The sequence below is a fragment of the Solanum verrucosum genome, unplaced genomic scaffold (assembly GCF_900185275.1).
Source record: "Solanum verrucosum unplaced genomic scaffold, falcon-dt-bn FXZP01000261.1, whole genome shotgun sequence".
Classification (NCBI taxonomy): Eukaryota; Viridiplantae; Streptophyta; class Magnoliopsida; order Solanales; family Solanaceae; genus Solanum; species Solanum verrucosum.
The window spans coordinates 16,448,353-16,465,000 of NW_026019969.1; the positions used below are offsets into that span (position 1 = coordinate 16,448,353).

At 40.3% G+C, this 16,648-nt stretch overlaps 1 protein-coding gene across 1 annotated transcript in view; it reads left to right on the forward strand.

The window, feature by feature from the left end:
* Window positions 1-411: 411 nt before the first annotated feature.
* The window catches only part of LOC125816810 (brefeldin A-inhibited guanine nucleotide-exchange protein 1), a 35,245-nt gene continuing 19,008 nt past the window's right edge, over window positions 412-16,648 (forward strand). Inside the window, exon 1 of the mRNA XM_049496429.1 lies at window positions 412-1,656. Coding sequence (XP_049352386.1) covers window positions 602-1,656 — 1,055 coding nt within the window. The 5' untranslated portion in view covers window positions 412-601. The remainder of the gene's footprint in view (window positions 1,657-16,648) is intronic.

A 16,648-nucleotide genomic window follows, 5' to 3' on the forward strand; every position in this document is an offset into this window, starting at 1 on the left:
CTAAGCTATCAGTGAATTCTAATAGTAATAAAATCACATTATGAGAATTTCAAAGATGAATATAAATTAAACGTGCGAGGAAGAAAATGTGTGTCTTGAATATTCAAGGAATTGAAAGAAAATAGATCTCCATAAGTTATCGGTCAAATTTGATAAAATTTAAAATTTTGGTCCATTTTGACAATATACTTAGCTCAATTATACTTTTCAAGTAATTTTCCCTGGATTAAACATGTTCATTTTATATTAGTTAACTTTGAGATTATTTGTTTTCACGAGAATACTTTAATGATGACACTTTAATTATGGATATCGTTTAAGGACAATTTTCGGTTAAATAGTCTACACATTTAGGGTGAAAAAAAAAGGTCTACACATTTACACATATCGGCCTGAAACAAAGTGTGATCTTCTTCTCTTTTTCATTTTTCGAACACAAGTGCATTCAGATCCGGGCATGTGTCGGTTCCAGGCGTCAAAGTCGTAGGAGCAGTACTCCCTCGTCCGCAGAACGCCATTCTTCCTTTGAGATATCCCACCACGAATAGTTGCCGGTGCTGGATAGCAAAGTTCACATATATTGATGAAGAGGTGAGGCAACATGTCAGCTTCTCAAGCGCTAGGCGGTCCTTCCCGCTGTGGCTGGGTACTAGGTCCGTCTCTTGATAAGATCATCAAGAACGTCGCCTGGAGGAAACACTCGCAGCTCGTCGCCGCCTGCAAGTCCGCTCTCGACAAGCTTGATTCCGTAGTTGACGACCCTGTCGATCCAGCTTCCTGCACCCCTCTCTATGGTCTCTCTACTTCTGATACCGATTTCGTCTTGCAACCCCTCATCATGGCTCTTGATTCTGCCTCTCCTAAAGTTGTTGAACCTGCACTCGATTGCTCCTTCAGGTTGTTTTCCTTGGGCTTGATCCGCTGCGAGATCGACACCCCCACCCCTACCCCCAGCCCCAGCCCTAACCCAAGTTCCCACTCCCACATTTTCCGCCTAATAGATTCCGTCTGTAAGTGCGGGGCTCTTGGGGACGAAGCCATCGAGCTGGCTGTTCTCAGGGTTTTACTCTCTGCCATTCGATCTCCCTACGTGCTTGTCAGAGGTGATTGCCTTGTCCATATTGTTAGGTCTTGTTACAATGTCTATCTCGGGGGAATGAATGGCACCAATCAGATCTGTGCCAAGTCCGTTCTTGCTCAGATGATGATAATTGTTTTCACCAGAGTGGAGGAGAATTCCATGATGGTGGACTTCAAGACTGTCTCTGTAGCTGAACTCTTGGAGTTCACGGATAGAAATTTGAACGAGGGAAGCTCCATACAGATCGCCCAGAATTTCCTCAATGAGATTGTGGATGTCAAGTCCAAAGAAGGCATCGCTGAATCAAAGTTGTGTTTGCAGTTGGAGTATGACAACAGTGAAAAGAAGGGTGAGCCCATTGATGGAGAGCCAGGTGAAGGAGCTGATCTGAGTGGTTACAGTAAGATTAGAGAGGATGGGTTCATGCTCTTCAAGAATTTGTGCAAGTTGTCTATGAAGTTTTCATCACAAGAGCACGGGGATGATAATATTTTGTTAAGGGGGAAAGTACTATCATTGGAGCTCCTAAAGGTTATCATGGATAATGCTGGTCCTATTTGGCGCTCAAATGAGAGGTTATTTCATTTCTATTACTACATTTGCTGATTGCTTGTCATTTTTTTTTGGTTACACAGTGGTCTGCCTATTGAACTGCTGATCACACGGACAGGGAAACTAGTTTTGTGAGTCGAGAAGTTAACCATTGTCACCAGTTTGACAATAATTTTTTCCAATTCCTTGATAATTGAAAATTCTATAGTTTTTTGTTAGCAATGAAAATCTAGTGAATTGATATGATAGTTTGCCTCCCATTAAAGAAAATCTCTAATGGCGTAGAATGTATTTTTGTTCTTACATGAAGGATGAAGGTCGAAAGAAGTTCCATAAGAACTGAGTGGTATAGCTCACGAAGTTAAACTTGTCCTAGAATGGATTATATTTGTACTAGTTTGCCATTTAAACCTTACATTTGTAAAATTTGACCAGACCTGACTTATGGGATTACATTGGGTATCTTGTTATTGAAGACTTTGGTGTCTAGATTGGCTTGCACGCACCTCAACTTGTCCACCGGTACCTATTACCTTCCTCCAACACAACTTTCTTGTAACTCTTCTCACAAAGACGTTGACAGATTGGAAGAAATTACCTAGTATTTCTTGTCTTTACCAGGATATAAACTCTAGTCTCCACTTAATTGACCATTATGCAACTCTTGTCTTTACCAGGGTTATCTTATTATTTTATCAAAATCGATATTGTTTCCACCGGAGAAATATTTTCTTAAAGAGTTTATTAATTTATTGAGTATTAATTAGAGAGGTTTTGATGTACTATTCTATAGGCCTCCCCCATAAGGCAAATGACAAAATGATATGATCAGGTCATCTGTTGTGAAATCAGTTGATACATCTGTTAATTTGGATAATAAAGAGGATGCGGCGAGTGATGATTTATGCATTAGCAAACCGCGTCGGAGTACTAGAATTGTAATTCCACCTAAAAGGTTGGACAGTTACCTTTGGGCTGGAAGAAAGTCACGTGAGCAGGGCAAGAGTTAGTTATGGAATTAGTATAAAAGTAGGAGAACGTGGGTAGGAAAGGATAAGGAAGTTATTTGTGATTCTGAATAATCCCATCTCCTTCTTCTATCTTCTCAACCCCTTCTAGACTTCTAGTTTTAGATTTCAAGTTTATTTCCCTAAGTTGCTGTTTCCTGTAATTTCCTTTGTTGTGAATTATCGTTAATCAGCAAAACATATCTATATAAATAATATATATATATCAACCCTCAGGGGTTGGCCTGCTGGCAATTGACTTGAGCCTTGGGGTTTGCTCCCTTTCAAGGTCTCAAGTTCGAAACCCACTAGGTGCAAACAATTTCTGAGGGCCATCGGACTGGGTAAAACCTGAATTAACCGTGGTGCACTTGCGGGAAACTCCTTGCCGAGGGCCTGTGCACCCCCGGGATTAGTCGGGGCTCAAAGAGACTCGGACACCCGGTGCAAATCAAAAAAAATAAAATAAATATATATATATCAGTATTTGTATTGTGAAATCGGGTTTGCTTCATTGGTGCTTTCATTGAGAGTTCTCTAATGGAAGAGGACCCAAAACTCAAGTCCCTCGCAGACTCCATACAGGGGGTGAAAGAGTCATTCTCGAGTGAAATCTCTGAGATGCGATCTATGTTGAAAGAAGTGGTAGGTCACGTCATGGCACTAGGTTCCCAGAATGGTACTTCTGTAGCGGCAACACCTCGACAACGTCAAACTACTGAAGTTTATGGCAGTCAGGTATCAACACCTCCTATTTTACGCCACAAACCGGCTTCGGTTGAATTAGGGCGATTCCATGGAGTGAATCCTGAATCATGGGTTTTCCAAGCAGAGCGTTACTTTGAATTTTATGGAATCACTGAGGATCATAAGTTAACACTAGCCTCGTTCTACTTGGAAGGCGATGCCTTGGAATGGTACCGATGGCTTTTTTCGCAACAAACAGTTAGTTAATTGGGAGCATTTTGCTGAGAAACTGTTGGTCAGATTTCGAAAATGAGATCTGGAGGCACCAGAAGGTCGACTTGCTAAACTTCGGCAGACCACTACAGTTGCTGAATACCAGAGTCGCTTCGAAGCAGTGTCTAATGAGACGATGCATTTTCCAGATCAGGTATTAACCCATTTTTTTACTTCTGGACTGAGGCCTGATATTAAAACTGCTGTTTTGATTCGTGAACCCACGAAATTAAACGAAGCTATACGTTTAGCCCATTTATAGATTCAACTTGAGCGTGGTTCTTTTAAACCTGCTTTCAGTAAAACTCCACCACTTCTGCCAACTCCCACTCATCAGTATGCAGTCTCAAGGCAGTCAACTATGAACCAAATAGTTCCAATTACCCAAACTGCATCAAATCGTCCTCCCATGAAACGCCTTACTCCTGCAGAGTTACAAAGTCGTCGCGAACGTGGTCTCTGCTATTCTTGTGATGAAAAATACTCTCCAGGTCACAAGTGTAAGTCTCTTCCCCAACTTCTAGTGTTTTTTTTTGTTGATAAAAGTTAAAGTTGTATTCTTCAGCATTAAGGGTATGCTGGCTACCTCCAAAAAGTTACAAGTTGAAACCATAATTACATAGATCCTAGGAAATCTACCAGCTGTTCTACTTCTTCTATACCATCTTCTTTACACCAAAAAAACAACATGTTAATGCAATTTTCTTTAACTTTCTGAATAGAGTTAGTAATATTCTCATGACACCTAAGGTTTCTTTCTCTCCAAATAGCCCACCAGACACAAGTAGGTACTATAGACCACCATCTTTTTTGGGTCTTGCTCCCCCCTCTCCTCATCCAGCAGCTCAAAAGATCAGCAGTATGTTCTGGCATCACCCAGGGCTCTTGAGAGATGCTGTGAACCATGCGCCACACCTGTACAGTAACCCTACAGTGTAGGAATAAGTGGCTGTTAGTTTCTTCCTTCTTATGACAAAAAAAACACCTGGAGACAATCTGGAAGCCTCTTTTCTTGAGTTTTTCCTGAGTGAGACATGCCCTTCTGATGACCAACCAGGTGAAGCATTTCACCTTGGTTGGGATGTTGCCCTTCCATATTTGTTTCCATGGTCCAAGAATTCCCCCAGAGTGAGCCATTATCTCTCTCTTATACAGTCTACTCACAGAGAGCTTACCATCAGAGTTATGTTTCCATCTAATACCATCTGCTTCTGTAGTAGGGTCTGTGAATTCACCCAATTTGAGTAGCAATTCAGCAATTCTATCCACTTCCCAATCATTTAGATTTCTCCTGAAAGTGAGGTTCCATCCCTGAGGGGACCAAATTTCAGCAATTTTCGCCTCAGGATTGGTACAAAAAGAAAAAAGATCGGGGAAGACCGAGTTTAAACACTCTTGTCCAATCCACTTGTCCTTCCAAAAGAATATTTTGTTACCCTCTCCCACCTTGACCACCAAATTCTCCATTAGACTATCCCATAAATTTCTGATTGATCTCCAAACTGAAACCCCATACGTGCTATCTACTACATTAGACACCCACTCCTCGGTCTGCCCATACTTGTTGAGAATTGCTTTTCTCCATAATGCCTGATCTTCAACCACAAATCTCCAAAGCCATTTAGAAAGTAAACTTTTGTTCTGGACCCTCAGATTTTTTATGCCAAGACCTCCTGTCTTCTTGCTTAGTAAGGCTGTCTGCCATTTAACTAAATGTATTTTTTTCCCTTCTTTGTTCCCCGACCATAGAAAATCACGCCTCAATTTATCCAACCTTTCTTCTACCTTTGCTGGTAAAGGGAAAAGTGACATAACATATGTAGGCAACGCATCCAGAACTGAATTGATTAGAGTGATTCTTCCTCCCAGAGATAGATAGTTTGCCTTCCACTTAGCCAACCTCTTCTCTGTCTTCTCAATGATTCCATCCCAAATCTCAAGCTCCTTGTGATTATTCCCTAAAGGCATTCCCAGATAAGTAGTTGGTAAGTGCTCTATCTTGCATTGCAAGATGCTTGCCAACAACTGAATATTTGCCACTTCCTTGATTTGGAAGATGCTGCTTTTCCCCCAGTTCACTGCCAGTCCGGATATGGCCTCAAAAATCACCAAAACAACTCTAATGTAACTAACTTGTTCTACCTTTGCATCGCAAAATATAAGTGTATCATCTGCATACAAAAGGTGACATATTTCCAAGTTGACCCCTGACTGATTACCAATGTTGAAGCCCTTTATCCAGTTGTTCTGACTGGCCACTCTAATCATGCTGTTCAGACCCTCCATAGCTAAAATAAATAGGAAAGGGGAGAGAGGATCTCCTTGTCTTAGTCCTCTCTCAGAAGGAAAAAAACCAGCAGGTTCTCCATTAACAAGTATGGAGAACCTAACAGTTTTGATGCAAAAACCTATCCATTTAAGCCATTTGTCTCCAAACCCCATCTGCCTCAGAATATTAAGTAGAAACTCCCAATTGACATGATCATATGCCTTTTCTATATCAAGCTTGCACATAATTCCTGGGATCTCTCCTTTAATCCTTGAATCTACACACTCACTTGCTATTAATGCGGCATCCATAATTTGTCTTCCTTGAATGAAGGCCATTTGATGATTGTTCACTAATTTGCTTATCACTTTCTTTAATCTCTCTGCCAACAACTTACCAAAGATCTTGTACACACCACTAATGAGACTGATGGGTCTAAAATCCTTAAGGTCTATAGCTCCTATCTTCTTTGGAATTAAAGCCACATAGGTGGCGTTGAGGCTCTTCTCTATCTCATGTCTTTCATGAAATTGTCTCACTGCATTCATGAAGTCTGTCTTCAGTATCTCCCAGAAGGTTTGGAAAAAACTCATCGGAAAGCCATCTGGACCGGGGGCCTTATCACTAGCACATGATTTTATGCAATTAAAAACTTCATCTTCCTCAAATTGCCTTTGCAACCATACATTTTCCTCTTGCGTAATGCTTTCAGCTCCCTGTACATTAAAATCTGGCCTCCATTTTTCAGATTCTCTGTAAAGATTTTGATAGAAATTAATTATGGTTCCTTTAATTTCTTCAGAATCTGTTACTGTAACCCCTTCAACCATCAACATGTCAATGGTGTTGAATCTTTTATGTGCTGTAGCCATCCTGTGAAAAAACTTGGTATTTTTGTCTCCGTGTTTAAGCCAATGTACTCTAGACCTCTGCCTCCAAGCTATTTCCTCGTTTTTTGCAACATCTTCAAACTCCATTGAAAGATGTACTTTCTGAAGTAACTCATCCTCTGATAGCAATCTCAACTCCTGAGTCTTTTCTAAAATTGACAGCTGATTTAAGATTTCCTCTTTTCTCTGATTCCAATTGTTCCTATTTTCCCGTTTCCATTCCTTTAGCTTCCCCTTTAGCATCCTCAACTTGGAGGCTAGGACATAAGAGCCCGTACCAGTGATATTGAAGGATTCCCACCAATCTTTTACTTTGTCTGAGAAACCCTCCACCCTTAACCACCATTGTTCAAACTTGAAGTAAGACTTCTTCAAATTTAAGTCTCCACATTCAAGCAAAATTGGACTGTGGTCAGAACCTATTCTGGGAAGTATGCTCTGTTTTATCCCTGTAAAGGTCCCATCCCACTGAGAAGAGAATAAAAACCTATCAATTCTGGAAGCAGACATGTGATTGTCCCCCCTTCTCCATGTGAAAGATCCCCCAAATAAAGGAGGGTCGATGAACTCCATCTCATTTATCCAATCGGAGAATTCAGTCATTGGTGTAGTAATTCCGTGCCCTTCTGATCTTTCGTTTGGATATCTTGTAGCATTAAAATCTCCACAAGCTACCCAAGGCCCATTACACAGTTCTTTGATGTTGATGAATTCTTGCCAAAGTTCTCTTCTAGTTATTGGATCGCATGAGGCATACACAGCTGAAAGGAACCATGTGAGTGCCTGATTAATGCCTTCAAACTTGCAGGTCACCATTTGGTTTGCTGCTATTACCAGCTCTCCTCTCCACACCCTTTTATCCCACATCACTACTATGCCACCACTTCTGCCTATAGCATCCAAATGAAATTCCCCCATCCATCTATTTTGCCATAATTGTTTGAATACATTCACCTCTGATCCTCCCAATTTTGTCTCAACCAGAACATAAATATCAGCCCCCCAATGTTGAAATAATCTCCTAACTAACCCCTTTTTTTCTTCTCCATTTACCCCCTTACATTCCAAGAAAGGATTTTGACTTTCATCGGAAATTTGTGTTTGAAATTCTCCCCTTGTTTCTTGATTCCCCTTCTTTAAACTTAACCTGAAACTCCAAATTTCTTATCTCCTTTGGGATTGTGTTCTTTGCTTTGATTGGTGTTGTCTCCACCTTCTTCTGCCTCAAATCCCCTCTCTTTTGATCAATTCTCAGAAATAGATCAAAAGCCGCCTTATCACATCCTTCAAAAGCAACCCCAAAAAGTTGACTGAGTTTTAGTACATTTGAATGTACCCAAAGTGAAGCTTTGTCTTCAATTTCTTGTTCTGAGAGACTATCATTAATTTGAAGAGGAAGAGGTTCTGCAAATAATGTAATTTGCTCAGAAGAGCAAAAGCCCTGCTGAAGATCTATCTTATCAGTTTCTGCTGAATTAATCCCTGCCCCTTCGATATCATAAATAACCATGGGCAAGTTGTTATCTTCACCCCCCAAAACTTCCGACCCAAAGTAAATTGCCACATCATCCTTAGCAGAAGATATTTCAGTTCTCACTCCAGTCCCCATCTCCATCTCTGTTATGTTCGAGCTCGGAAAGAAACAGTTCTCTGTTGAAAAGAGGTCGTCAACAAAAGGTTCTTTTTCTAACAGAATGGGGCCTTTCTTAGGCAATTGGGCTTCATGTGACCCAATGCCTTTTATCCCGATTTGGTCCAACACTTCTAATACAATTCCTGGGCCCAAATTTTTAATTATTTCCCTCACATGTCTTTCATTCAGACCCGCGTGTTCCTCTTCCCCTTTTTCTTTGCAAATTAACTGCGTATCATTACCCAAAAAGGTATGTTCCACCTCATTTGGAATAGAGGTCAGCAAAGAGTTTTGCTGTGAGAGCTCCCTTCCAGATACAAAATGTGTTGCGCCTTCTAATTGCTCGACTTGCATTAGATCTGATTTCCGTCTGAATCTTGCCGGAGCTTCACACCATACCGGCAATGAAAAATTGAATTCTCCATCACTCACTTCTACGTATGCCGGAATTTCCTTCAGAGGTCCTTTGACTCGAATACGGGCCCATCTCAAGTGATTTTTGAGTTGGGTTTCTTCTTCCGCTTCAATCCATCCGCCACACTGATCCCCCATCTCCTTCATCACTTTATCGGACCATAGATGTAACGGTAGTCCCAAAATTCGAACCCAAAACCAATCAAATTGTTGTTGAGCTTGAATAGCTCCCGTCGTCGGGGACCACCACTCCAGCTCCAGTATATGGTTGCTCCTACTCCATCTCCCTGCAAGCACATTCTCAGCATCCCTTCTCGACTGAAATTCAAAAAGGAACTGGATCCCATTCAAGTCAAAAACTTGTATATTATGGATGCCTCTCCATGTGTTTTGCGCCCATTTCCTAACATCGTTACGGGAAGGTATCTCATCGCAATCTGGGAAGCTGCCAACCAAACTTCTCCTCAAAGGATCCTTATCTCCATTGGTGCTGCTCTCTGGTGCTGACTGAAATTCATTAGGGAGCCATCTGCTTTTTTGAAGAGCTTCCTTATAACTTCCTTTTCCTTTTTGTCCATTCCTGGTTATTTCCCTTGCATTTAGAGTTTCTCTCTGTGAAATTTCAGCCTGAATAATAAAGACCTCAATTTTCTTAGAGAGATCAGACCAGCCAGCATTGAATGAAGTTTCAGGGAGAATAATAATAGATCTCAGCTCTCCTTTAACCGTAATAACAGACACAAATCTACCATATTTATTGTACTTTAAAGAGCAATAAATAAGTGTAGTTAAATCTCTGCATCTCCAAGTTTTGAAGGATTTTCCTTTGATTTCTGAAGCTTCATTAAATCTTCTGCATAGCCACTGTAGAGCTGTTCTACTCAACTTCATTCTTCTCACATACCGTCCAACACTCTCCACCCATTCAAACCTAGAATCTGAGGCTAGGTTGGTATCAGTTAAGTCATAAGACTTCCCCCCTAATTTGAAAAAGATTTTGTTAGCCATCTCTCTCCAAAAAACTGATGATAAGAAGAAAAAATCTTTAAATGAAGACGGAATGGGGGTTGAAGACCCTTGTGGCCTGGATCGAACCACGAAAGGGTTGAAATTCTGAGATTTGTCGACTCACGCGCCGGCGCGTGCCGCGCGTGAGGTCGAGGTCTTGGAGGAAGTGGTGGCGCGTGCGAGCGCGTGTGGGACTTTCTGTGGATGGGTCTTTTTGGGGTTGAGTCGCGGGTGGCTGGTAGGTGCCTTGGTGGAAAGAAATTGTCAGAAAAGAAAGAGGGAGGGAGGATTCCGGTGATCAGAAGGATCGCCGGTGGGTTTAAGGGTTGGTAGATGATTTAAAGATTACATTGGATTTCGTGTCTGGGAGCCTTTTTTTCAAAATTTTCTGTACCTTAAAGCTGATGCTTTTCCCCAACTTCTAGTGTTATCTGAAGACTCAGAGGCGGAAGTAACTTTATCAAATCAAGTTGTATCGGATGATGCCTTAGCCGAGGAATTACAATGCTTGGAGGTTCAAGAACACTTTGCTATTCCATATCATGCTCTCTCTGGAGGAAATTGTTCCACTACTCTCCGGTTTACTGGTCATGTTAATGGGTCTCCAGTACAAGTGCTTGTGGACAACGCTAGTACTCATAATTTTATTCAAGCGAGGATGGTTAACTTTCTTCAGTTGAAAACTGAGCCAACACCAAGTTTTTTAGTGGTGGTAGGAAGTGGACAACGACTACGATGTGAGGGCGTGGCTAGAAAAATTCCAATAACCATACAAGGCAGCAATATAGTGGAAGATCTATATATTTTAGCCCTTCATGGTGCTGATATAGTACTCGGAGTTTCATGGCTCGCAACTTTGGGACCTGTCCTAACTGATTATGCAAAGAGGCTATTTGAATTCACTCTAAATGGTGCCAAGGTCTCGTGGAAAGGGGATGCACCTACTGATGTGCAACCAGTGCAATTACATAGCTTGAGAAGAATGGCTGCCACTGATGCAATTTCCTCCTACTTTCATCTAGAATTGGTATCTGATTTGGAATCTTCATGTACTACTCCGTCTGAGTTAGAAGTGATGCTCAAAACATATTAAGATGTATTTCAGAAACCTTTGGGTTTGCCTCCTCCACGAAGTCAGGATCACAAAATTCATTTAGTTCCAGGCGGAGGACCAGTTAATGTGAAGCCGTATTGGTACCCTTATTTTCAAAAGCATGTTATGGAGCAATTAGTGGCCGAAATGCTTAAAGAAGGGATAATAAGAGCTAGTAATAGTCCATTTTCTTCACCCGTATTGTTGGTTCGAAAAAAAGATGGCACCTGGCGATTTTGTGTCGACTATCGGGCATTAAATGCAATCACAATTCGTGATAGATTTCCAATGAGCTTTTTGATGAATTGAATGGTGCACGTTATTTCTCCAAGTTGGATTTGTTGTCAGGTTATCATCAAATTAGGGTTCGTCCAGAGGATGTTCCTAAAACTGCATTCCGCACTCATGATGGACATTATGAATTTACGTCATGCCATTTGGCCTTACTAATGCACCATCTACATTTCAGGCAACTATGAACGAGATATTCAGACCTTACTTGCGTCGATATGTCCTGGTTTTCTTTGATGATATTTTGATATATAGTCCTACTTGGACTGATCACTTGGAACATTTAGTCTCGGTTCTTCAATTATTGCGTCAACATCAGTTGGTGGCTAAACAGTCTAAATGCTTATTTGGACAAGAATCGGTTGATTACCTGGGACATATTATCTCGTCTCAAGGCCTATCTGTTGACCCTGGAAAAGTGGAATCCATCCAACGATGGGCACCACCTCGTACAGTGAAAGAAGTGCGCAGTTTTCTCGGCCTTGCAGGTTACTACCGACGGTTTATCCACCATTATGCTTCCATAGCAAGTTCCCTCACTGATTTGCTAAAGAAAGAGACTTTCAGATGGACACCAGAAGCTCAAATAGCTTTTGAAACTTTAAAGGCTAAATTGGGTTCCACCCCTGTATTGGCCTTGCCAGATTTCAATCAGGAATTTCAAGTAGAGACTGATGCTTCAGGGAAAGGAATTGGTGCTATTCTGTCTCAAAAAGGTCACCCCATTGCATATTTTAGTCAGAAATTGAGTACAAGGATGCAACGCATTCAACTTATCATCGTGAGATGTTTGCTATTACACAAGCTGTGGGTAAATGGAGGCAATACCTTCTTGGCAGGAGATTTACGATACTAACAGATCAACAGTCCTTGAAGAACCTCACTAATCAAACCATCCAAACTCCCGAGCAACAAAAATGGCTTACTAAACTAGTAGGTTATGATTTTCGTATCATATATAGACATGGGAAACAAAATTCAGCTGCTGATGCCCTCTCTCGCAATTCAGATGCATCTCTTATGGCTATTTCTGCCAGGACCTTTAATCTCGAACAAGAGTTGAAATCATTGAATCAATCTCATCTAGAATTATTGGCTATTCAGCAAGCTTTACAAACAGATGTTGAGAATCACGGGAATTTCCAATTCAATGATGGATTGTTATTTTTCAAAGGTAGGTTGGTGATTCCATCAGATGCACAACTCCGCCATAAGTTACTGTTTGAGTTCCATGCCACAAACATTGGAGGGCATGCTGGTGTGGCACGGACAAAACATAGACTGGCCTCAAATTTTTATTGGAACAAAATGCGCAAGGATGTGAAATCATTTGTTATGACCTGCCAGATATGTCAACAAATGAAAGACACTAACTTGCATCCAGCCGGGTTATTGCAGCCTCTCCCTATACTGGATCAAGTCTTTGAAGATATTGTAATGGATTTTATCACTTGCCTTCCAAGTTCCAAAGGGAAGACTACAATCCTTACAGTTGTAGATCGTTTCTGAGGCCCTAAATAAATGTCTTGAACAATATCTCCGTTGCTATGTTGCTGATGATCCAAGCAAGTGGGTCACAATGCTACCTTGGGCTGAGTTCTGGTACAATACTTCGTACCAAACATCTGCGGGAATGACACCATTTCAAGCACTGTATGGGCGAGAACCTCCCACTGTAACTCGATATATATTGGGGAGCACTGCTAGTGAATTGGTGGCAGATTACTTAATTCATCGTGATGTAGTTCTGGAGTTGTTGAAAGCGAATTTGATCAAAGATCAAACAAGGATGAAGAAGTTTGCAGATAAACATCGTACTGAACTAGTGTTTGCAGTGGGCGACTGGGTTTTTGTGAAGTTGAAACCATATCGACAACTTTCTGTGCGGCTGAAAAGGGGTCACAAGCTTGGAAGACGATACTTTGGTCCTTTCAAGGTCAGCAAGCGCATTGGAGAGGTGGCATATAAATTGGAGTTGCCTGTCGAGGCCAAGATACATCCTGTATTTCACGTTTCAGTTCTTAAGCGTTGCTTGGGCGAGCCTATTCAACAAATAACACCATTGCAGCTCCAAGATTGCCCTGATCAGACCGAGATAGATGACTTCAACCTTGAGGACAAGGTCGATTTTCAGGAGGGGAGTAATGTTGTGAAATCAGTTGATACATCTGTTAATTTGGATAATAAAGAGGATGCGGCGAGTGATGATTTATGCATTAGCAAACCGCGTCGGAGTACTAGAATTGTAATTCCACCTAAAAGGTTGGACAATTACCTTTGGGCTGGAAGAAAGTCACGTGAGCAGGGCAAGAGTTAGTTATGGAATTAGTATAAAAGTAGGAGAACATGGGTAGGAAAGGATAAGGAAGTTATTTGTGATTCTGAATAATCCCATCTCCTTCTTCTATCTTCTCAACCCCTTCTAGACTTCCAGTTTTAGATTTCAAGTTTATTTCCCTAAGTTGTTGTTTCCTGTAATTTCCTTTGTTGTGAATTATCGTTAATCAGAAAAACATAACTATATAAATAATATATATCAGTATTTGTATTGTGAAATCGGGTTTGCTTCATCATCTACCTTTTCTGGTCCTATATTTCTCTTCTTCAATTTTTTCCAAAATGCTTGGTTGTTGGTTCTACCTTTTCCAATCCTATATTTCTCTTCTACATCCTTCTCCAAAGTGCTTGGTTGTTGGTGTCAAGTTTTCAAATCCATTTCCCTAACAGAAACCACATCTTTTACCCATAAGTTCCTCATCTTCATTTTTTTTATGAGGGTAAAGTATTTTCATTCATAAACATGACCAAAATGGCCGTCTACAAAGGTTGTATCAACAAATCAAGACTTTACAAAATATGATACTCTACAAACTCCAAAACAATAAGGAACTTTCTGTTTACACCAAAACAAAATAAAAGATCGGAGACTACTCCTCAACTGCAAGAAACTCGATTTTACACCTGCATAACTCTCCTATTTCTTTCTCTCCAAACTACCCACATTAATGCAATCGGAACCATATTTCAGGCCCTTCGTCTTCTCCTCCTTCTCCCACTCTTCCAACTGTGCATCTAATCTTTCACAGTTCTTGGCATCACCTAAGGAGTGCAAAGCCATCTAAACATGCCCCACCATAATCTCATGGTAAGCCCTCAAGTTTCTCATCTTTGTAAGAGATGTGGTTATCATCCAATTCATAAAGGTGGGATTTCCTCAGCAGATTCACTTTCTCACTAAAATGCTTTGTATGATCTAATTGGCAAAGTAATCATTTAATAGTATTATACCCTTGGTCAGTTAAGATTTTTGCACCAACCTGCTAACCTTTTTTTTAATTCTTTCTATTACTGGGTTGTAGAATACTGTCTTTCTATAAAGATCCCAAAAGTAAACTTGGTTAGTTATTGCTGCTGCACAACCTTGAAGAAGCATTGAGTAAAATGATGAACATAATAGTGACAAGGGACTACTTGAGAATAGACTAAGTCAGTTTTAGACTGGACAACAGACATATCCAATTAGCATACTTCCAGCTAGTGCCGGCAAAATGAGCCCTTATTTTGGTAACCCTTCCATATTTTAATGGGTTGGGTGAATGACTTTTTAGATGGGTAAAATATGAGTTTATACCCAAATTAACCCATAGAAATATGGGTATTCATGGGTAAAATATGGGAAAATATGGGTTAGTCAAATGGGTTAAGCTTTCAACTTTTATTCACTCAAAATTCATCATATCACCAAAAGTGTTGTAATTTCTCTTCTATGTTCTAATTATTCTTCTCTATAATTGAAAAGGAAAAGTCTTTGACCATCCAAAAAAATATATACTATATTACATGTACATTTCTTTTGTTAATTATAATTATATTTTTTATTTGTTTAATTTTATATTGGATAACAAATAATAGTGTAAAGTACACAAATCATGTATTATTATTGATATTACATAAACTGCCTCAAGTATGTTTTACTCCTAAAATGCAAATATTCATTATGGGGTTTTTTATTAAATGTTGGGATGTGGTAAAGCAAGACATCATTGGACACCTTTCAAAACTTCTATGAACATGAAGTTTTTGAGAAGAGTTTCAATGCAACTTTTATAGCTCTTATACCCAAAAAGAAAGGTGCCAAGGAGTTGCGGGACTTCAGGCCAATTAGTCTAATTGGTAGCATCTACAAACTTATCTCCAAAGTTCTTACTGAGAGGCTGAAAAGGGTGGTGGACAAGTTGGTAGACTCACAACAAATAGCTTTTGTTAAAGGGAGACAGATAATGGATGTAGTTTTGATTGCAAATGAAGCAGTTGACTCCAGAAATAACCAAAAGAAGCCAGGTGTCCTTTGTAAGTTGGATATAGAGAAAGCTTATGACCATGTTAGCTGGAAATACTTAATGAAGATGTTGAACCTGATAGGTTTTGGGCAGAAATGGTTGAACTAGATAAAGTTTTGCATATCAACTGTAAGATTCTCAGTACTCATCAATGGTAACCCTGCAGGTTTCTTTCAAATCCAAAGGGGTCTCAGATAAGGGATCCCTTGTCACTTTTTTTATTCCTGATCACTATGGAGGGTTTAAACAACATGATAAAAGCTGCTAACTTGAGAGGCTGGATAAGGGGTTTTGATGTGGCCAGAGAAGGTACTGAGAGACTAGAAGTCACACACTTGCAATATGCAGATGATACCTTGATTTTCTGCGATGCTGAGGAAGAACAACTGAAGTATCTAAGGGTGATTTTGGTCTTATTTGAAGGTATTTCTGGTCTGCATATCAATTGGAGGAAGAGTATGATGTATCCTATAAATCAAGTAAACAACATGAGTTGTTTAGCATCAATTTTGGGTGGTGAAATAGGAGTTCTGCCTACTATATACTTGGGAATGCCTTTGGGGGCCAAATCCAAGTCCATAGACATATGGAATAGTGTGATTGAGAAGTGTGAGAAGAAATTGGCCAAGTGGAAGTCTCAGTACTTATCAAAGGGGGGTAGACTGACCCTTATTAACTCAGTACTTGATGCTTTGCCAACCTATATGATGTCCCTGTTTCCTATCCCACCAGGGGTCATTAAGAGGTTGGATCGTATCAGGAGGAATTTTTTGTGGCAAGGCAACAAAGAAAAGAAAAGTTTTCATTTGGTTAAATGGGAAGAAGTCATGACAAGCAAGGAAAATGGAGGTCTAGGAATAAAGAATTTGAAGTTGCAAAGCAAGGCTCTTAGTATGAAGTGGTTATGGAAGTATGCAAACAACAACCAGATGCTATGGAGGGAAGTAATTGGAGTTAAATATGAAAAAGAGGACAATTGGATAGCTAAAGAAGTAGCCAGTCCTTATGGTGTTAGCCTCTGGAGGTCCATCAGAAACTTGTGGAATGAAGTTAAAAGTAACTCAAAGGCAAAAGTAATGGATGGGAATAAGACCAGATTTTGGAAGGACA